At 35.7% G+C, this 24,217-nt stretch overlaps 1 protein-coding gene across 1 annotated transcript; it reads left to right on the forward strand.

Annotated features, from left to right (window-relative positions):
- Window positions 1–4,212: 4,212 nt before the first annotated feature.
- On the forward strand, window positions 4,213–23,459 carry gfpt2 (glutamine-fructose-6-phosphate transaminase 2). Its single transcript, XM_051093688.1, has 19 exons — window positions 4,213–4,357; window positions 5,380–5,487; window positions 5,785–5,880; window positions 5,978–6,103; window positions 7,846–7,904; window positions 8,937–9,071; window positions 11,910–11,971; window positions 14,340–14,419; window positions 16,184–16,301; window positions 16,549–16,712; window positions 17,427–17,522; window positions 17,860–17,957; window positions 18,539–18,659; window positions 18,942–19,099; window positions 20,759–20,873; window positions 20,963–21,090; window positions 21,177–21,344; window positions 21,768–21,929; window positions 22,790–23,459. The coding sequence occupies exons 1-19, from the start codon at window positions 4,351–4,353 to the stop codon at window positions 22,832–22,834; spliced, it is 2,046 nt and encodes a 681-aa protein (XP_050949645.1). The 5' UTR covers window positions 4,213–4,350; the 3' UTR covers window positions 22,835–23,459.
- The last annotated feature ends 758 nt before the right edge of the window (window positions 23,460–24,217 follow it).

Consider the following 24,217-nt stretch of genomic DNA (forward strand, 5'->3'; position numbering starts at 1 on the left):
CTTTTATTCATTTCACATGTGAATTTATTTCACGTGTCAATGTCCGGGAACTACTGATCTGTTAAGCATTATATAACCTTAATCAGTGTCAAACGTGTCAAATTATCAAATTATATAAACTATTGCCCATTTAATGTATCCCTTTGTATTTTTTCTCACTGAACTGGTGCCCGTAAATGAGATAAGAAACAGTAAAAAAGATAGTAAGGTTAGAAAAAAAAACCTGATAACAGTGAGCTGAGTGCTAAAATGTGAAAGCTATTGCATCACAGCCTCTAGATCTGCACTTTGGCTCTGTTAAATAATTGTTTGAGGGTGTGACTGTTTGTTACCCGTACCACCCTTTTCGTGGTCACTAACTGCCCACTCATGATACTGGGCAGCTCTTACAGCATGCACGCAATTACAGCATTTACTGTAATTCATACCACATTTTAATATATTATCAGCTTGTTTTTTATCAGTCTATCTGTTGATTAGATAAGTTATAGAGTTGTGACGTAGATAAAAATCATATGGAATAGTAAACCATATTTTTTAAGTGAGAAAAAAAATCTACTGTTGCTTAAATACATCTGTTTTTAATTTACAAATATTTCAAGACAGTCCTTCCTCCCTTCGTTTATGAATCATTTTACAGCGGATGTCATTGACATCATCTTGAATGATACAGCATATAGTCTAAAGTATTTAGATATAAATAAGCACAAACATTAGTTAGTTTGTCCATACTGCTTCCATTAGATATAAAGATCAGTGAGGCCTGCTTTCAATTTATCAAAAAAATGGAGTTCAGATCATTTCTATATGGATCTTGCTTTTGGCACAGGCACGTTATTGCGAAAGATCCAAATTCCAGTCCAAACTCGGAAGTCAGAAGTGTGTAGTTCCCTAGAACGTCACTGTATGATGTGGCATTAAGATTTGTTTCACTGGAATTAAGTTGACATTCAAACCCTTTTTTTATTTTCAGATTACGTCCTCATACTTTTCCCAGGTAGTTTATCAGTTTACCTGATCTATCCTGATTTAATATCTGTAATGCCTCAGTCATATGTCACCTGAAATTAAAAGATTCAGATCAGTTTCTGTCATAGTGTCATCTCACCTCAGTTCTTCTCACCTTTTACAGTTTGTGTACATTTTTTGGGGGTCCCTTGGGAGTCACTGTGGTGGGGAGGATCTACAGATCTTCACAATAGCCCCCCGCAGGGGGACCACACAGGGCCCGTGTCTTATTCTGCTTAATGTGACACAGATGTCCAGACAAGAGAAACTTCACAGTATTGTAGCTACAACAGCACCAGTGGTTAAAAATTGGAAACATTAATACTGAAATGGAGATTCTCTATAGGGTCCCAATAGTCTTCACTTAGTCCAAAATAAGTTTTGGATGCATTTTAGCACTATAGGAGACAGTGTAACTTTAACAACAAAATGATTCACATTTACACCCATTACCAAATCTCTAGTTTATTTTCCAGTGCAGCTGCTGGTAAAAATGTCTTCTAAAATTCAAGAGAAAAACACAGTTCTTTGTACAAAAATCTACAGGTGCACTGACATCCAATCCTAATTAACACAATTCAGTTGCCTAATAATGCTTCCAGTGAAGTCTTAATTTTGCTGTGGCATACTGTGCTTACAGATTTGTGACAACAAGGTAATTTTCTATTGTAGCATGACAATGTCTGCTTAAACAAAGGAAGAGCCATATTATTTACTAAATCCGAATGCTTTTTGGATTAATTAAAGTGTTGATTTTAAGGTAGACCTTGTCACTTACCTTAGAACTTATATAAAAATATACTTAAAGGGATATTTTACCCAAAAATTACAATTATGCATTTACTTACCCTCATGTGGCCAACCCTGTTTCTTCTGTGGAACACAAAATAAGAAATTTTTTAGATTGTTGGGTACCAAACAGGTGTGGTTACAGCTGACTTCCATTAAGTGGTTATAAAAAAAAACAAACGAACAAACAGAAAACACTGAGTCATTTATAAAAATGTCTTCTATTTGTTATGCGTAACAAAGCATGTCATACAGGTTTGGAACAACGTGTGGGTGACTAAATGATGATAGAAAGTTCGTCTTTGGGTGAACTGACTGTAATGATTTCTGACATTTAATTGCATGAAATTACTATAGTTTAAATGTATATTACATTGCATTTTACAGTCATTGACCAACTTAAGTAGGACATAGCTAGATCTTTATATGTAATTTCATCCCAAATGTACTGACAATTTATGGTAAACAGGAATTTTATGTAATTTCTATTGAATATGACATGTATTTAAATATGTGTGTAATTTCACATTTGTGAAGATGAAGTTGCATTTAAAATGTACTGTCAATGCAATATTGAATAACAGTACAATTAAAATTATAATTAAGTACTGTATATGTGTTTTAGTATGTCACTCAGCACATCAAAATACGTGTACTGCTAAGTTCTATTAAGTAGTAAATTTAATTTTACGTTAATACAAAGTGCACGTTATGAAAGTAAATGCCTGTACGTGCTTTCAGTTTGCTTATAATTAATTAATATGATATATTCTGCCACTGAAGTTATTTATTTATTTCAGTAAACATTTAAGATTTGAGGTAGGCTACACTACAAGTGCACTTTCAATACAATTATACATTTTCCACAAGGGATACCTGACCTCATTGATGCTATTAAAGTCTAAATAGGAGTGAATACCTGCATCCATATTTACATATAGTGTAAATTATTCACAGAAACTTTTAACAAGGTGCAACTCACTATTAATGCAGTGGTTTTGAAATTAAGTGCTCAACAAATACACATGGGTGTGGTGCCCACATACATTTTGCATTAATGGCGTGCATATTTTGGCAATTAACACAGTTGTCACACTGGAATGTTCTTCTTTTAGCCTTACGGGAAGTTTTAATTAAAAAAAAACAATAGCGAACATCTGACAAGAGATACAGGATCTGTTCAGACTCTTCAGATTTCCTGGTCCATGTTGGTGCTTCTTCTCTTCAGTTCACCCCACTCATTTTCTATAGGGTTCAGATCAGGGAACTGGGTCGGCCATGGCAGAAGCTTGGTTTTGTTCTGGACCCCTTTTTGTTTTGACGTTGTTTGTGGATCATTGTCCTGTTGGAGGATCCAACCACGGCCCATTATAAGATTTCTAGTTTTTTATCTGTTGGTATTTGTTAGAATCCTTGATGCCATCTATCTGAACAAGAGTAGTATGAACAATATATTTCATTGTACACATGGGGTACTTTTTTTTTTTTTTATCCCTGTGTGCTGCTAAAAAGCTCATTTTTCAGTTTCACCTGACCATTGAACCAAGTCCTGTTTGAAATTCCAGTAGTGTCTAGCAAATGAATATGAAATTTTTGAATGAAAGATCAAATGTGACCCTGGACCACAAAACCAGTCTTAAGTCGCTGGGGTTTATTTGTAGCTATAGCCAAAAATACATGGTATGGGTCAAAATTATTGATTTTTCTTTTATGGCAAAAATCATTAGGAAATTAAGTAAAGATCATGTTCCATGAAGATATTTTGTAAAATTCCTACTGTAAATGTATGAAAACGTAATTTTTGATTAGTAATAAACATTGTTAAGAACATTATTTGAAGAACTTTAAATGCACTTTTCTCAATATTTTGATTTTTTTGCACCCTCAAGATTCCTGATATTTAAATAGTTGTATCTCGGTCAAATATTGCCCCATCCTAACAAACTATACATTAATGAAAAGCTTATTTATCCAGCTTTCATATGATGTATAAATCTCAATTTTGAAAATAATGACCCTTATGACTGGTTTTTTGATCCACAGCCGCCTTTGGTCATTTTTACCAAGGGTATGAATAATTTTGATTACAACAAATACATGTACATACATTATAAATTTAAATGATGTTGTTACTATTAAAACAACTTTTTTTTTTTTTTTACATTTTTGCTTCGTTCCTCCATTTCAAAGGCACAATTTGGATAAACAAATTTTCTATATGCGGCACAGCACACGCTGTGTTGAGCGTATTTACTCAGTCATTACTCTGTAATAACATATATGGAAAAAATAGGTTTCTAAACATAAAACACTATCTAAAACAGGAATCCTTAGTATCCAGGAAGAATTAATCTCGGCGTTCTGTCAGTGAGCCAGCGGTGGGCGGGGCTGACGTTGTAAGTAACCAGAGGTGGAGCAGGTTCCAAGTTATAAGTCCAGGAGGCTGTTTGCAATTCTTCCTCATAGTCTGTGGATCATATTGCGACTTGCTCCGCTCCGCTTCACCACCAGAACCTTTAAACTACCTTTAGCTTGAAAAAATACACTTGAACGATGTGCGGTAAGTGTAGCTTTTTATTATTATTACTTTACAGGAATAGGAATACTGTGCATGAATCACTGTGATAAGATAAATGTAGTCTCATTAAGTCATAGCAATCATACTTAATATTAAACTGTTAAACCTAATCTGTCCCTGTATGTGTGAACGTGAACAAATAATCAGATGCAATGCCAGCGTAAATATTTGCTTCGCCTGGTCATCATTCACTGGAGTTGTGACAGATGAAGTGACAGATCCGGTTTGGAGCGCGACAGCGGCGGTGTCTCAAAAACCTACTGAGCTGCCTACCTAGACAGCATTTCTAAACATTAAAGACGCTAGCGAACGTTCGAACGCACCTACAGTGTTTAAATATACTGTTTGATGTTTAAGTTTGGGCGTGATGGGCTTATGACGCACATGAATGCGGTTTAGGTAGAAGGACACACTGCGTTAAAACAAATACAATCTGGATCCACCACTTTCAGCCGGCGACGTGGCTGATGTCAAATATGATAAATGAACTTTATCACTTTGTCTGCCACTCAGGGAAATTTTGATAAACTCTTTGCCACAAAGTAATCAAATAATCTCTCATTGTGATGAGGAAATTATTGTGGTGATAAAAGCAAATTTATAATAGAAAAACTCATTTATAAGTTGTGTAAAGCGGACCATTCCACACTATTTACTGTTTCTGTATAACTATTTAATATGTCCTAAGCCTAATTTTACAATAACAAAGTCTGTTCTCTCCTTGTGAAAAAAAAAATATATATATATATATTTTATAGAATGTGCACCTTAAGTATAATTCAGATGTTGTACTCTTATTTAGTAAATGCTCTACGTTTTGTCTATCTATCTAGCCATTTGTCTATTTTCCATCAATTCATCAATATGCTTAGAGTTTTTCACTTTTAGTCAGTGAAACTTTTTTTGAGGGTGTTAACTGGGTCACTTTAAAACATCATACAGTGTGTCTTCATACACGATTAGTATTCTACTCTCTCCAAGCCTTGTTACTTTGTACCCGGCAGGAATTTTCGCCTACCTGAATTACAGAGTGCCACGGACGAGGAGGGATATCATTGAGACCCTTATAAAGGGACTTCAAAGGCTGGAGTACAGGGGTTATGACTCTGCAGGTAAGACTGCCACTCCCACCTCTGTGAGGGTAATGTCACTGTGTTCCACAGGTAACAGATACGGCTCAAGACGTGAATTGTGGCCTCGTTTCTTGGATTTTGGCAGCGCAGAAGGCCTGGAGTGTCAGTTCTTCCACTGATGTAGCTGAAGCAGTCAGTCGATACTTGTGTGAAGGGGATTATTGTGCTGTTAATCTTGTTTTTTTGTATGCTGAACCCTCAAGAGTTTGAGAGATAAAGAGAGTCAGTGACTGTATGTGCTGCTGGTTTTTTGACGAAAACTGTGTTTTTGGTCAGGTGTTGCAATAGATGGCTCAGGGAAAGATCATGCTGCTAATATCAGCCTCTATAAGAAGACAGGGAAGGTGAAAGCTCTTGATGAGGAGATCTACAGTACGTTATCCTCCTTTACTATCCATCTTTTCTTTATTCTTTAAAGTGCTTCTTTAATGTTTCATTTCCTCTAATTTGTCCCTGTTTCTATCATCAGAGAACAACTCCATCGATCTCGAGGCAGAACTGGACACGCACTTTGGCATTGCACACACTCGCTGGGCCACGCATGGAGAGCCCAGTTCTGTCAACAGCCACCCTCAACGATCCGACAAGAACAATGGTAAACATAAAGCGAGATGAGAGACAGCACAAATTAACTGACCCTGTGATGGTTGTCTGGATTATATCCAGTCATTAGTAAGCAGCTGTGGTTGCCGTCAGTTTATGAGCTCTTTATCCAGAAAAGACGGGACTGGGTAGCCGACACAGGCTTTAAAGCCATTAGGTTGTGTTTGTAAATGAAAGGCTAGTGAAGGCCATAATGCTGTGAATGACGGTTCAGATGTGAAAGTTCACCTCTGAAAATAAACACCTAAGTAGGGGGTAGAAACAGACAGCAGGAAGTTCCTCTCACCCCACAGTTTGGTGTGCTACTGATTCCGAATCAGCTTTCTCCCGTAAACCATAAAAGACACTAAATAGAAATAATATTACAGGCAAAATACAGTATGGTTTGAAAGTTTTATTTTTGTTTTGATTTATATTTTGGAATTGAGAATATTCCAAAGAGCATCTGAAACCGTCTCTACATATGATTAATGACCTAGAAAATGCAGAGCATTTCTGCAGAATTAGTTTTTAACTATTATGGTATTTTAAAAAGCGCATTTTCATTGTAGTCTTAAACTTTTGGACCCCACTATAAAATAATACAGCCCTTTGTACCCAGGCATAAGTGAAGGGAAATTATTCTTAATGATTTAACGTATTTGTCAACATTTTGGACACCCATAATGATTTATAAATAAGCCAATAGCGTTTCAGACAGTGCTTCGTCATGCAGCACAGTTGTGCTTTGGGAAACCCAAGTAAGGATCCCGAATCATGATCTTTTCTATTCCCATCATTCTCTTTCTCGAATTCGAATTCAAAAATAGTTAAACAAATCCAATTTATTTTTTTTATCTTCTTAAAAGCCACAACCCTTCACCCAAAGCTCTGAACAGTCTGGGCATTCTCTCAACCAACTTGATTAGGTGCGTCCTGGGATGCTTTTCTAGTATTATTGAATGAGTATGCTATGCACATTGACTGCTTTTTCCAATTGAAATTAAAAAGAACGAAAAAAAAATCATAAATAGGCACAATTTATATTTTTCTGCAGCAAATTCTGCACTGTAAACTGGTATAGTATTACAGTATTGCGTAGCATTAAACTATAAGCCTGTAGATCTTTAATATAATGAGAAAATGTGGGTGTGTCTAAATTTTTGTGTTTAAACTATTGTGTTTTCAGTGAGGACAAATGGTTTGAACAATAGCGCCTGTATAAAATTACTTAAACTGCACAAAGATCATTAACATAGTGTGTCAAACAGACATTCTTCAAGTCTTTTTCACTTTGAAATAGAAAGCATGTAGGCCTACATCAGTAAAGGGCTTGTGAAAGCGTTAGCCTTTGTTGTGTATCAACTGTCATACTGTATACAGTATGTTGGATATGACAGCAAGTTTTGCCGTTGAGAAAGTCATAAAGCAAAATGTGATCCAACCTGCTGCTGTTACAGTTTAGTATGTGTGTAGAAGAATGCATAAAATGCTTCCTTGTGTCAGACGACTTTCTATTTTTGGCATTTGTAATGATTTCAGTGGAAGGCCTTCTTGAAGAGCTTCACAATTACATTTTTTTTTTACATTACAATCAAACACACCTAAACCAGCTCATCAAGGTCTTCAGGATAATCAGGTTGAAGCAGGTTACATCTTCCTTCCTTTGCCTTTCATTTGAAACTCCTCTGTAATTTGTATTTGTACTTATGTATTCATTTTGAAATAAATACATTTTTAAATGTTTCTCTCCAGAATTTGTTGTCATCCACAACGGCATCATCACAAATTACAAGGAGCTGAAGAAGTACCTGGTAAGCAGTATTTTACTGACCTCTTTAATATTGCCCTTGCCATGCCATCTATTTTACTTTATTGATCAGACTGTGAAAAGCAGGTGCTTACATATCAGAATAGAACCAGAACAAATGTAAGTTTGTTAAAACAATGCATTAAAGAGCTGTTTGGTTACTGGTTAGCATTATTTAGTAGCCCAAACAGCCTAAGTGGAAAAGGATATTTGTTTCACTTTTTTTTTTTTTTAATTAACATGCATAGATGTGTTAAGACATGTATTAAGAACTTGAATATTGTCAGTTTCTATTAAATAACAAACAGAAACATAGTGCCACATCAAACTAAAGTGGAATTTTGTCAGTTTTGATTTCATGATGATTGTAAGGTTGAGAATGGTGAAATTTCGCAGGCAAAAAACATCCATTGTCAGTAGTGTAATAATATTTGGGTGCCGCTCACACAGACGTTTCTGTTGGTCAACATAGCAAATCTCTGTGTCCAGCTTGACCCCGTTGCGAAATCTGTGGGAATATTTTTCACCCTCACACGAAATTCCCAATCGCACAGATTCCTAATGAAATCACTGGATTTCACTCATAAATATAACAATAGCTGCGCTTGATACATCCAGTGCATGTGCACAGTCAAGTCATAAAAAACAAGTGTCGCAAGCCTGGTTTTCTTAGGTCATAACTTGATAATCATTTGTTAGAGAATATATTAGTACAAAGTATATTAAAATAAGTAACTGATTATGACATTATCGTCATTTTTTCATTTTAGAGATTGTGTCTTTCTTATATGTCGTCCACTACTTTATTTGTTGTTAGTACAACAACATCTAGTAGTTTGTTGCACAATATCCCATAATACAAAATTTATGAGCAATGAGGAACCATTCAATACTAATGTGTTTAGTATTCCGCTTTCTCTCTCTTTCACTTTCATTTATTTTTTCATTTAGTCTTTTTCCACAAAAGAAAAACATGTTTTGTTTTGCCGTTGCTTGTGTCTGTAACCATGGTTTTTCCATCCCAACCCATTGATAGGTTTCCAAAGGCTACGATTTTGAGTCGGACACAGACACAGAGGTCATCCCTAAGTTGATCAAGTATCTCTATGACAACCGCGAGAACGATTATGTGTCCTTCTCCACCCTAGTGGAGCGCGTCATTCAGCAGCTGGTAAGCATCACGAGTGTGTACATGTGTGTGAGTGTGTGTGTTTGAGAAGAGGGGGTGGTCTTACTCACATGCCTCTGGGAACCCCTTGCTTGGATTGTGAAAGTTGAAGGCCAGTTCTTGCTCATTTTCAGCCCTCCTAAAAACAAGGAAAAGAAGTAAAGAAGTACTGCTTTTCTTTGTTTGAGGGGTAGTTACACGGTTTTTGCTATGAGAGTTGTAGTCAGTCTCTCAAAGTTCTCACAGATAAATCAAGTAAGGCGTCTATCCTTCCTAGTTGCCAAATAAACTTGGCATTGACTATTACAAATATTGTTGGCTTCTTGATTAATTGCTTTTGTTCCTCTTTTGTAGGTCACTTTTAAACAAAAGCATGCATTAAATGCGTAAATGTAAATTTACAGTGAGCCAAATAAACTATATACACAATAAACCCTGACACAGATCAGACAGACTTTGTGGTAAGAACCAGCTAACTGTATTTTATTAGCTTTTCTTTCAAAGTAAGCATCTTTGTCTCCGATAAACTGATCACGTAGTTAAAGGTCTTTCATGATCACTTATATAACTAATATCAGCATTTATCAGCACATAATAGCGTGTTAAACGGCTCTTCCTCGTGTCCAGGTGATTAATATTAGCTAGATTTTCAAACGTGGACAGCTGGACCCTGTTTTATGATCCATTGTCAGCACCTTTGGACGACTCTCATGGTCATAATATCTTCTGCTGGGAAGTTCAGCTCTATCCAAACAATGTTCAGTGACGTTGTACGAGCGAGGGATGTGCCCTTTGAGATATTCTTGACAGGAATCTAGTCTTATCATGGGTTTATAAAACACCCTGTCTTCCTATCAGCCTAATGACTCTGTGACATTCATCGTTTTCACCATCCCTACGGGACTCTCAATGTTTTACGGCTTCTTCTGTAAATTGATTACACAAAAATTTGATTGCTCTCTATCTAAACTGGTTTGGCAGCCATATTAGTGATGGAAGGCTGTGAGATAAAAGAATGATAACATTTAAGGTGTACAGTCATGTCTTATGGGGCGGATACAGGTTTCTAAGCAACCTCCACAGCCACAGACATACTAACTTGCTTTGAAAGAGACAAGAAAGGAGAAACAAGTCTTACTGAAACTGAAAACAGGCTCAGGTGCTTTGTGTATTTAATTTCGCAAAGACACACACACTTAAAATAAAGGTTCCTGTCTGAATTAAAGAAGGCTAAAGGCCAAAGGAAACTTATTAAGAGACAATTTAAAAAAAAAAATCTCCTAATATTTTATAAACTGGTGCTTTACGGAAATCAGCAGTAAATATACCCATATTTTCAAGAACATGTCATATTTCACTTCCAAAATAGGAAATAATTTGCTGTATGAAGTAAATTAAGCATGTGTGTTTGTTATTTTCATGGCAGTTAAGCACATTTTCCCCATAATTCTCATTACTGTAATGCAAAACGATTAGAAATTAGTTTCATAATTGAAATATAAATATATATATATATATATATATATATATACACACACAGTTGAGGTCAAAAGTTTACACCCCCTTATAGAATCATTAACAATGTTAATTATTTTACCAAAATAACAGGGATCATACAAAATGCATGTTATTTTTTATTTAGTACTGACCTGAATAAGATATTTCACATAAAAGATGTTTACATATAGTCCACAAGAGAAAATAGTAGTTAAAAATAAAAATGACCCGGTTCAGAAGTGACCCGGTTCATACACTTGATTCTTAAAGGGGTCATCGAATGTTAAGTTCACTTTTACATACTGTTTGAACATTAATGTGTATTGGCAGTGTATGTACAAATCTACCCTATAATGATAAAAATCCATGCAGTGGTTTTTAATTAAGCTGTAAAAATAATATCCCCTTTTTCAAATCGAGCCATTCTTAGATGCCTAACCAAACCAAAACCAATCATATTCAAGAGTAAAGAATCATATCAACTTGTGGAAAATGGCTGTCCGATGACCCCTTTAATACTGTGTTGTTACCTGAATGATCCACAGCTGTTTTTTTTTGTTTTGTTTGTTTGATTAGTGATATTTGTTCATGAGTCCCTTGTTTGTCCTCAGAAAAATCAGAAAAATCCTTCAGATCGCACAAATTATTTTTTTCCAGCATTTTTGTGTAATTGAACCCTTTCCAACAATGACTGTATGATTCTGAGATCCATCTTTTCACACTGAGGACAACTGAGGGACTTTTCACTCCCCAAGACTGAAGTAATGACTGCTGAAAATTCAGCTTTGATATCACAGGAATAAATTACATTATAATTTCCCTTGGTGGGCATAAAATCAAAAAACATTAAAACTTCTGAATGGTAGTGTACATTTACTGTGTGTCTACAGATAGAGCAATTTCGTAAAGGCTGCATGTTTGTAAGCACGTAGACATAAAATGTCTACACAGAGAGTCGTGTATCAGTATGTTTGGGTTATATATGTGTGGACTGGAGTGTGTGTGCTTCTGGGCAGCGAGTCAGGAGAGGCTCAGTGAGGAGGTAGTGGCAAATATGAGTTCCGTCAGCACACAGAGAGGGCCCCTATTCCCTTTAGTTCAACCCTCACTGTGGGGCTCTGTTCCTCTCAGCTCCCCAGTGCCCCCTCCACCTCTCTGGGCCTCCGCTCCAGGCCTGATCCTAAGCTGCGCAACAGAGGGGGGCTGACGAAGAAACGCGAGACCCTACCTTTGCCAGTTGAACAGAACGATGATGTTTCCATTTAGATCTGTATCATAGCTGTTTCTGCGCCTCATCAACGAACATTTGTTTCATTCACTGTTTTTTTCTCTGTCTTCCCTCAGGAAGGGGCATTTGCTCTGGTTTTCAAAAGCATTCATTTCCCAGGAGAGGCAGTTGCCACCAGGTCAGTAAGAGCTATGGATCCTCTGAACTGTAACACACTCAAGTTTCCTTGTTCCTTTCTTGCTCTTTGCGTCTTTTGAGATGAACCTTTTCCCATTATTTCTCTATGTGCCAGTGAACAGGAGCCAGAAGGTTACAATCCGCTGTCAGCGGATAAGATTTATGATGCTTAGTTAGAATTTGCACATTTAAAGACAAGGAAGTAAGATTCTTAAAAAGCTGTGCCTGTCCAGGAATCACAGATTTAACAAAGGTGTTTATTAAAGGTTATTCTACCATGCTTGGTTGGTACACTGACCCTGTATGTAATTTTGTGTCGACTGAAGCCAAGACCGAAGTTAATTATTCCCATCTGCCTGTCGTTGATTGTGAACGAATGTGTTGTTGGTTTTGGTCAATTCTGTCCTGCTGTGAAGGGAATATTTTAAGGCAGGCCATGTTGCAAAACCCATCAGTGTGGGTTGCTGCATAGACACACAAAAAATGCTTTTGTTGAATTTTTCATTATCTTAGAGGCTTTTTGGAAATGGTTATTCATGGAACTTTTGTTGTTCTGAATATGCTCACAGTGTTTGCTAAGGGCTTTTCAAACTCTTTAATGCCAAGGACCCCCAAATATAAACCGTGATTGAGTGTGATATTATAAAGTCAATGTGTTTACTTCTATATTGTCATTTTTCTAAATCAAATTACTAAAATATTATTAAAGTGATATGTTTTCATGTCGTTCCAAACCTAAATTACTTTCTTGTGTGGATTACAGGAGAAGATACCTTAGAACAATCTTTTTGTTAATACAAATGAAAGTTATTGGCTCTTAAACAACATTGACCCCATTGACTTTTATTGTATGGCATAAAACACGCGGAAGCATATTTCAGAAGCAAGTTACTTCCTTTTTGCCCCTAATGAGGGTGAGCAAGGCTACCCCTTTAGTTAAGACTTTGATAGCTCTAAAAAAGAACCATCCAGAGCACCCTAGCAACCACCTACAGTGGTAGAACCCTGACAAATACTTCCACAACACCCTAGAAGTGAGTGGTAACTTTTACAAGAACCACTCACATTAAGTAAATTATTGTTATTATTGTTAGTGAAAAAAAAAATAAAATAAAAAATAATAATAATATGCAATTTAATGTTTTCATTAATTGAAATCAAATATAAATATTAGATGAAAGTGAATAGAAGTGCGTATTTGGTAACTAACAGAAACTGGAAGCACTAAACTTTCTAAAAAAAATTCTAATTCTAAATTGTAATAAATACTATGACGTTATATAATTAATACTAAAATATCATTATAAACGGTAACACTTTACAATAAGGTTCTATTAGTTAAAGTTAGTTAATTTATTAACTAACATGAACAAACGATGAAAAATACATTTAATACAGTATTAATCTTCGTTAATGCTAGTAAAAATACAGTTGTTAGTTCATGTTACACAGTACATTAACTAATGTTAACAAGCACAATGTTTGATTTTAATAATGACTTAGTAAATGCTGTAAATTAACATTAACTACGATGAATAAATGCTGTGTTGTTCATTTTTAGTTCATGTTAACTAATAAACCTTATTGTAAAGTGTTACCCTATAAGCTGTAAAAATGTATTCCGTCTTAAATACTAAAGGTTTTTTTCATATGCTCTTTGAAGAATCCATCCCAAAGAACAGAATAACATTAGCACATCACTTCCCATCTTCCCTTACTTCCTGCCTCACCTTCATTTGATTATCATTTGGCTACACGTGTTCCCAAAGCAAAATCATCTAAAAAGTTTGCTGTTGGGTTTTGAATATCAGCATTTTCTTGTTCATGGTTTATTGATGAGCTGGTCCATATTTACAATCTAAAATAGACTTCATGGTATGGTGAACATTTAGCTTGTAACTCACAATGAAATGCAACTGCCCAACCAGTTTAAACAAAGCAAGCACTGAGAAAGTGCTCCAGTGTGAACCCATTTGGCACGTCAGCAGATAGGTGCATGCAAAGGACAGGTCTGAAATATTTCCTCAAACAGAGGGGAGGTGGGCGGACCTTAAGGATATGAAATAGGGAGAGCGTAAAGAGCCTCTGTTTAATACAGGTGTCTTGTTTACAGCAGAGCTACGTTAACACCATTCACTCAGCCAATGAAAGAGCAGAGCTGCTGCACATTGAAACTGGGGCAAAGTCCAGCAGGCAAAGTCCATAAAAAGCATTTTTTATAAATGTGAAGTCCGTTTTTTGCGTAAAAGGAGATTAAATGTCTTTAAAAATCTTATCTTTCATCTCTGTCTGTTTTTACACACACAAAGCATGCTTTGCATAAGTAGTCAATAGACAAGTTATCTATCTCATCTTTTTTTTTTAAACAGGAGAGGCAGTCCACTGCTCATCGGTGTGCGGAGTCAGTATGAGCTTTCCACAGAGCAGATCCCTGTCCAGTACAACTGTAGTAAGTCCAACTAACGTCATCCATTCTTTTCATCCGCCTTCCAAACCAATACATCTCCCCAAACCAGTTTTCTTCATTGGAAGTGAGTTTGTTTTCACTATATCGCCAAAAACTTATGTGAACACCCAAACGCCACACCCATACTGTATGTGTTTACTGAGCATTTCATTCAAAAGCATTTGCATCAACAGTGAGTAGGACCTCCTTATGTTTGGGGTCAGTATTTCTGTTTTCGGAGTGTCTATTTACACTAAGTGCAAATAGCCCGCCTCTTTAGCAGAGGCTATTTACATTAACTCTGCCCACCAGCGTGTGGTTAGGCTAGTCAACACTACTAAAGACAATCATCAAACAATGCCACGTAGATGGTAAAGCGGATGTCATAGTTTTTTGGACGTGACTGTTTTCCCTTTTCAAATCTCATATCACATCGGAAAGGCATTGATTTTCAATTATAATAAAGGAAGTAATCAAAAAGTTGAAAATAAAGTATCAAGGAGGTGTAGGGAGGGCTTTATTGTCCTAGTAAGGTGGCATCCATTTAACAATTTGAATTAAAGTTATAATTTGCACTCAATACGTTGTTATTGCATAATGTTTTAAAATGTACTACAATACTGAGATGCAGATAATCGCCACTATTTGGAATAAGTAGTATAAATAGCAAAAAACCCTGCTATTTTAACAGTGTAAATAAAATCTATAGCTATTTGCACTTAAGTGTAAATAGCATATCGCTAAAAATCCTATTTTCATCTAGTGTAAATATATTCCTAGTTTCACTTAAGCGCAAATATTTGCACTTAGTGTAAATAAAATCTATCACTAAGAAAATATGCTATTTACACTTAGTGCAAATAGCCGCTGCCTTTATTTTTTTGTAAAGATTAATACTTTTATTTACCATGGATGCAATAAAGTGATCAAAAGTGACAGTAAAGTTGTCATAGTTTCTACAAAAAATATTAAGCAGGACAGCTTCTCAATGTTTCTTGAGCAGCAAATCAGCATATGATTTCTGAAGGATCTGAAGGAAGGACACTGAAGACTGGACTAATGACTGCTGAAAATTCAGTTTTGCTATCAAGGCAATAAATGGTATTTTAAAGTGTATAAAAATAGAAAATTAGATTAAAATTATTTTTAAATTGTACTAATATTTCACAATATTTTGCTGGGATTTGGTCCTGTTTAGACACAGCATCTTTGCAATTCATTCCAAATGTGTTCACTGTCATGCTGGAAAAACACCCCCTCTGAACTATTACCACAAGAGTCGGAAACTCACAGTTTTCTAGAATGGAAATGTATACTGTCAAATTAAGATTTGTCTCAACCGCAATTGAGGAAACTAATCAAACTCTTAATTTGAAAGAGGTGTCACATACTTTTGGCTTCATAGATATGCTACAAAAGCAAAGAATGTGCTCAAGGAGCTGTTAGGCTTAAAAAAAGACAAAAGGCGGCATGGTGACCTCTGGCACATTTTGTAAGGGCGTGTGACATCCAGCCAATTGTTTTATGGCGGCAGTTGTCGTTGTCTGTTTGTAATAACCGTAGTGCTACAATGCTCTATTTATATGAACGTGTCACAAAATAATGAAATAAATGAGTGGAACTATAAAATAAACTAGTAAATATTTTAATTGTATAATATTAAATCGTCTGACTTTGTTTCTTGCTTTAAGCACTAATTCTCTGTTAATATTTCATCAATATTTTTTTTATGTTAATAAGTCTGATTTAATTTCCTTTTTCCTCTAGGTGATTCAAAGACAGATGAACAGGAGAAAAACTTACTGAACCGAAGGGGCAGCACTAATGCCTTGCACTCAGTCCACGACAGACTGGCGGTGGAGTTTTACTTTGCTTCTGATGCTAGGTAACACATTTATTACATTGTAGAATCTTGAGCATTCAACAGCATTAACATTAACATTATTGTTTCTCATTAAGAAATCTTAAGATTACAGACATTCAGGTTAAACAGTTCATAGAAGTGGCTAACTGAAATGGAGATATAATTGGATAAATATGCTGCCAGCTCAGCAATGCACCCTGCTGGCCACAAAACCTTATTACACACTAAGTGATAGTATAAATAATATAGTTTTATTTTTCTCTCGCAGTGCCCTCATTGAGCACACCAACAAGGTGATTTATCTGGAGGATGATGATATTGCCGTGGTGGTGGAGGGGAAGTTGTACGTGCACCGTCTTAAGCGTGCAGCAGGCGATGACCCCGTCCGTGCCATTCAGACTCTACAGATGGAGCTCCAGCAAATCATGAAAGGTCCCAGATCACACTAACTCCATAAAAACAGCTTTCAAAGGGATAGTTCACAAAAAAGCTAAAATTTCATTTACTCACCTTCATGTTGTTCCAAACTGGTATGAATTTCTTTCTTCTGTTGAACACAAATAAAGATATTTTGAACAATGTTTTGCTATTTGCTGCAGTGGAAGTCTTTGGCTACAGTGGCTTCCAGCAGCTGTTTGGTTATAAACATTCTTCAAAATATCTTTTAGAACAGTTTGGGGGTGAGTACATGATGACAGAATTAAATTTTTTCTATGCAGACCACTGAGTAATTCTAGAAATTATTAGTAAATAATAGAAAATTTAAACTGAAGAAAGAAATAAAGGATAAAAACAGCTTATATTTCATTCAAAGAACTGGTCTTTGCATTTCCTTGGAATCAACCCCTGACCTTGGTGTTGCAGGCGCCATTCTCTACGTTTCTGAACGGTTTTGAATTCTAACTCTGCACTAAGTAATATGCTAAACCCAATTGCTGTTAGTTTGGCAGTGGAACACAAAAGGACAATTCTGGAGAGGTTCCAGTCACACTGGCATCTCTGTATCAGTTTTTTTTTTTTTTTATCTTTATCTGCAAGGTCTTTGCTTTGATAATAATGACTTCTCATGCCAAATGTTACCTTGACTTTCATATAGTAGTTCAGAATGTTTTGTTTTTTTGTCCTCACACTGTTTCATACCCTTAGGTAACTTCAAGGCTTTCATGCAGAAGGAGATCTTTGAGCAGCCTGAATCTGTCGTCAACACCATGAGAGGCAGAATCTGTTTCGAGAGCAACACAGGTACAACATGACCTTCCACTTTGCCAGATCAGCAATGTGAAATTAAATTCGGCTACATCTTGTAGCGCAATCCTAAAAGCACAGCAAATTTTAAGCCTATTACCCTAAGGCCATCCAAGATCAGTAAAGATTTTTAGATTTCTATTTAAATCCATCGCTACCGTAAAAAAAAAAGCATATCAGGCAACAGAAAATGAATGTCTATGGCTCCTGACAATATAATGATGTCTTATGAAGAGAAACGATCAGTCTGTGCAAGAAACTGAACATTATTTACAACAAAAAAATCCAGATAATTTGAGCCTGATTTCATTTGTGTTTTGAAATGTGTGCACAGTTACTCTTGGTGGCCTATCTGACCATCTGAAGGAGATCAAGAGATGCAGACGCTTGATCTTGATTGGCTGTGGAACCAGTTTTCATGCAGGAGTGGCAGTAAGTTTTTGTTAGAACATAGCAGATGAAAAATGCAGATACAAATGATGAAAGAAAGATGTTTTGTGCATATTAATTTTTTATGTTATTTATTTTTACTACAAAGCTCTTTGTAAAACATTGTTCTAATTAGCTAAGTGTTGCCAAGTCCACGGTTTTCCTGCGGAATTGGACTACTTTAACACTGTTGCCGCGAGTTGTTTTTCATGTCCGTGGGTTGAAGAGACCCCAAAAATGTAATATTATTCCCTGGAATGCTGATTTTACCAGGGGAACCCCACCAAAAAACGTGTATTTTCCCGCGGAATGCGATTTTTAACGGAGGACCTCTCTCTGAACGCAATTGGGTGGGTTTAGTTGTGAAAACCTGGCAACCCTGGCTAAGAATAACATTAAACAGACCATTCTTTTTACTGTAAATTGACTGGTAAACTGTATATTTGACTGTTGTCCATGGAAACATACTGATTTCTTATTAAAAGACTTCAGTAAGGGGTTATTTTTATTTTATGATCTGCTGACTGTACTTTTTCCCTGACTTGAGAACATGATCACAGCCTTATCTCTGATTTTCTGCGCAGACACGTCAGATCCTTGAAGAGCTAACTGAGCTTCCTGTTATGGTCGAGTTGGCTAGTGATTTCCTAGACCGCATCACACCTGTTTTCAGAGATGATGTCTGTTTCTTCATCAGCCAGTCGGGTAAAGTGCATCTCTTTACCGTCAGTCTCATAATTTTTTATTCCAGAAAGTATTGATAATAATGACCTTTGAACTGATATGGCACTGAATTACACAACAGTAAGTGCGGACTTGAATGTGAACGGTGACATTTCTGAGGACTCATAAAACTCATTTTATTGAGTAGAGTAAAATACTATTACTGAAACTGTGGATTTCTGGTTGATAACATTAACACATGCATGTCAATGCTGCTAAAAAAGGTATTAGTTTGTAATCATTTTGCTAATTTCTTTCAATCAGGTGAGACAGCAGACACTCTGATGGCACTGCGCTACTGTAAGCAGCGCGGGGCTTTGACTGTGGGCGTCACCAACACTGTTGGCAGCTCCATCTGCAGAGAGACCGACTGTGGAGTTCACATCAATGCTGGGCCTGAGGTCGGAGTCGCCAGCACTAAGGTACTATACCTTACTATAAAGGCCCAATGAAAATTAAAAATTAAAATTATTTTGACCTAATAATAATAATAAAGAATAAATATATTAGGGCTGCCCTTAACCAAAGATTTTTTTTGGGTAGACTAGTAGTCGTTCGTTTTAAGCATTAGTCGACTATTAGTCACACGTTTATTAAAAAAAAATAAATCATAATAATGAGCCTTTAATTGCCTACATAGCCTAATAAACAGCATTTATTTTTTTTAATAAACATTGGCATATTAAAAAAAACTTGCCACAGCGCACCAGCAGATATAATAATTATGAATGTGTCAGGGAAAAACAGCAAGGAGACTGCATTAACATTTTAATAATTCATTAATACGCTTTCTTTGTTTTCGGCTTCAGAGATGAAGTCGGCGATTCTTGACTTGTTATCTCTGCAGTAGTGATGCGCCTGTATGCATGTTTTATATGGATTACATAATCTGAGAATATTTGTTTTCTGTTTGAATTGGTTTATTTAAAAATAGACATTTCACTCTCTATAGATTAACAGTATTTTTCATTTTTGTAAGATAAGTATACACAGAGTTTCAAGCTCAAGTTCAGCAGAAAGCCAAAGACGGCAGAAAGCGCATCATGCTTGCTTTCATTATTTTACAAAAGCGCAATGTTTTGTTGTTATTGTGAGTACACGGAAATAAACATAGAGTCTTTACAGATTCGATTGTATTACTTTTATCTGTATGGCCAAAAATGACAGAGTATTTTAAGTGCAAGTGACAGCACCGGCAGCTCCATCTGTCATGCAGTGAGCACGCCACTGTTCAGCTTCCACACATGGCACAAAGACTTAAATAACGCACATTTTTCTAGGTTAACGTTAGATTGAGCTGCCATGTAAAGTTGCTGCAACATACAGCTTTCAGATGAAAAACCATATTTGTGACCCTGTACCACAAAACCAGTCATAAGTAGCACGGATAGCTAAAAATACATGGGTATGGGTCAAAATTATAGATTTTTCTTTTATGCCAAAAATCATTATAATAATAAGTAAAAATAATGTTCCATGAAGATATTTTGTAAATTTCCTACCGTAAATATATCAAAACTTAATTTTTGATTAGTAATATGCATTGCTAAGGACTTCATCTGGACAATTGTAAAGGTGATTTTCTCAGTACAACTCAGATTCCAGGTTTTCAAATAGTTGAATCTCAGCCAGATATTGTCCTATCCAAATAAACCATGCATCAATGGAAAGCTTATATATTCAGCTTATATCTGCCCAGTATACTATATTACCACATAGAGCCACTTCCTGTGGAATTGTTTTCTGTGACTAAGCGACTAATAAAATTTTCAACTGTTTGTCGACTATTAGGGGGCAACTCTAAAATATATAATACAGATCATTGTATTATATATATATATATATATATATATATATATTGTATCAATGTAAAAGTATTGATTCTCATATTTTCTGAATAGAAAAAAAACACACTGATCCAAACTTTTTGAACAATTATATTATATTATATTATATTATATTATATTTTTTTGTCCCTCCCCATGTCTTTTATGTACTTTTTTAATATTAATTTTTTTTTTTTTTTTTTTTTTTTACAACAAATTGCATATTAATTGTGTGTGTCTTATGATCATCTGCAGGCCTACACTAGTCAGTTTGTGTCTCTGATCATGTTTGGTCTGATGATGAGTTCGGACAGGCTTTCAATGCAACAGAGAAGACTGGAGATCATCAACGGCCTCAAAAAACTGCCAGGTGTGTATTTTACATGGCCTGTGTATTTTTTGCAGTAGTTCAAATGTGCTTTGTGATAACATTAACAATGACATTTTCCCTCCATTCAGAGCTGATCAAAGAAGTTCTGGCTGTTGATGACAATATCAGAACCATTGCAGATGAGCTCCACCATCAAAGGTCTCTATTGGTCATGGGTCGAGGCTACAACTACGCCACCTGCCTAGAGGGGGCGCTGGTGAGTATAATGCAATATATAGTATAACTGAGCATTTAATCAGGAGCATGGTGTAATCATACTTTGTTGGTCTTTGTGCCCTGTAGAAAATTAAAGAGATCACATACATGCACTCAGAGGGCATTCTGGCTGGAGAGTTGAAGCATGGCCCATTGGCGTTGATTGACAAGCATATGCCAGTCATCATGATCATCATGAGAGACGCCTGCTACACAAAGTGCCACAACGCCTTGCAACAGGTCACAGCTAGACAGGTAACAATCATCAGATTACTCTGTGTAATGAGATAAAGTCCACCAATAATAAATGCAACTGTTAAAAAGTTTGGGTCCTGAGATTTTTTTATATGTTTAATCGAATTTAATCGAAAATCAGTTAAATATTGTGACATATTATTACCACTTAAAATAGCTGTTCTCTATTTTAATATATTTCTAAAAAGGTATTTATTCCCGTCATGATAAAGCTGAATTTTCAACATCATTACTCAGTCTGTAGTGTCACATGATTGTTTACAAATCATCCTAATATGCTGATTTGAAGAGCTTAAGAAACATTCCATTTCAAGCATACATATATTGTATATATATATATATATATGTATATATATGTTCTGAAATATAGCAGTATATCATTGAACACTATATGATGACTAATATCTTGTCTATATTTTTTAGGGCCGCCCCATCATCCTGTGTTGCCAGGATGACCCAGAGATCAGTAAAATGGCTTATAAGACCATTGAACTGCCTCAGACAGTGGACTGTCTGCAGGGCATCCTCAGTGTCATTCCACTGCAGCTCATGTCCTTCCATCTGGCTGTTCTCAGAGGATATGATGTATGTTTACCTTTCTATTATTCATTTATTAAAAGGTTTATATTAAAAAGTTGCTTAAGGCAGTGTCCCACTAATTGGCAACTTGCAACTTGATTTTGGGAAGAATATGGGAAGTATGCAAAGTACAATCAGCATATTTCCTTAAAGTCCAGAAGCTGTCTAAAGTCGACCTGATGATGCATTTTATGTCATCCAATGGACTTTTGCTAAAAAAAAATACATAGAAATATCTTGTTGCAGAAGAACTACATATTGTGAAACCTTTTGAATTTGAATATCAGGATAAATGTAACTTATTTTGTCTTCTGGGAAACATGTAAGTATCTTCTGTAGCTTCTAAAGGGCAATACTAAATGGAAAAAAATATAATATTTAGGCAAAACAAGAAAAATGTACACATCTTCTTTCTGTTCAAAAGTTTTCACCCCCCACTTAATGCATTGTGTTTCCTTCTGGAGCATAGTGAGTGTTTAAACCTTCTGTAATAGTTGCATATGAGTGCCTCAGTTGTCCTCACCATTTTGTGTGATCCTTTTTATTTTGGTAAAAATAATTAACATTTTGCAGATTCTGCAAGTGTGTGTGTATATATATATATATATATATATATATATATATATATATATATATATATATATGGAATGGAAATTTGGAAAAATATGCTTTAAATTGGTGCATCTTCAGGCCATCCAGTATGTGGATGAGTTTGTTTCTTTAGCAGAACAGATTTGGAGTAACATTTAAAATAAACTACTGTAGGCAAAGTGATCATGGCAAAACAGCAGTGCTTTTTGCAGAATCTTTAATGTTCATTTTTGTGTATTTTTATTACATATCATCATTTGTTTGATTCCCATCAGGTGGACTGCCCAAGAAACCTGGCCAAATCTGTGACCGTGGAGTAACTTCCTTCCTGGAAATGTGAACTAATCGAACTGCAAAAGGAGAAAACTGGCCACCAAAGTGCAATTACCAGTGTGTGTGTTTACGTGTGTTTTCGTCTGTGAGAATGTGGGACTGTGGGTATTTATGAATTATGATCAAATCCCTAAAGGCCATAACACCTGAATGGAACCAGTGGTGGGGGGGGTATTTTAGTAAGATAAACGTTTGCTCCATAAGTGCCTTAATATCCAAGTGCAAATGAAGGGAACCCTAAACTGTGCCTTTCAACCTTTTCCCTAAGCTCTTAACTGAGCCTGAAGGACCACAACTAAGTCGAATGTTTACCTCTGACAAAACCAAAGTGCAATACATTAATCTGCACAATTAATCTGCGTGTCCAAGAAACGTGCCACCAATCACAGGGACCAAAGATCTTAGTTATGCTGAGTGGGTAAGGAAGTGATATGTGGATGTGGAAGTATGTACATGAATGTGCAAGTATGAACTGTTTTTAAAATGAAGTTCTATTATCTATTATTTTGCAATGCTTGGAAACACTATGTCATTATTGTTATTACATTGCACACATATGTCTGTACTACAGAAGATTATGTCAAAAATTCAGCTGGAGCAAACAAGTGTTAATCACATGAATTTATACCGCATTCAGTTATCTTAGCAAAACTATAATATAAACCACCGGGTTCCACTGGAAATTTTACTGTACTGTTAGAGTTTACTTTGACTGTGAAGCACTCATTATTGGAACAATCATTGTGTAGACATGCTTTTCTTTTTTTTTTTTTTAATGAATGATTTCAGTGATTTTTGCAATCTATATATTTTGTGCCGAAATGAGATTTTAAACCCTCATCATAACTTTTTTTTCTTACCATAGCAAAATTCTTTGTAATTGTTTCTAGTTGGTTCAAAACAATTTGCCTGATTTACAGGGTATACATTTACATGGTACATTTGTCATATACATCCGTTTTAAATCATTTTGATATTTTTAAAGTTATGGGTTGAGGGTTGTAGCATGAGCAGCTATGAATAAAAACTGGCTTTATATTTCTTGAAAGTTGCTAGTAAATAAAACAATAAAATAAAATGAAGTACAACCAGCAACAGTGTCAGTAACTTTAATCATTCCTTATGATTTTATTGTCATTTACCCATTCATTTCCCTACAGATGGTATTGTAATTTTACGCTTTTGGGCTTGAAAGATTTATTCCATAAATACTATGGGATAAAACTGACAAGAGCCAGTAAAAACAAGGATATTTTTTTCAGAGCTGTTTTATCCACCTTATTTTTCATTGCGAAAGTAAGCTGTTTTCTGGTAATGTGTTAGACGTCCGGTTCATAATCTGCCATAGGGAAATAATGAGAAAAATATTA

The sequence above is a fragment of the Labeo rohita genome, chromosome 21 (genome assembly GCF_022985175.1).
Source record: "Labeo rohita strain BAU-BD-2019 chromosome 21, IGBB_LRoh.1.0, whole genome shotgun sequence".
Classification (NCBI taxonomy): domain Eukaryota; kingdom Metazoa; phylum Chordata; class Actinopteri; order Cypriniformes; family Cyprinidae; genus Labeo; species Labeo rohita.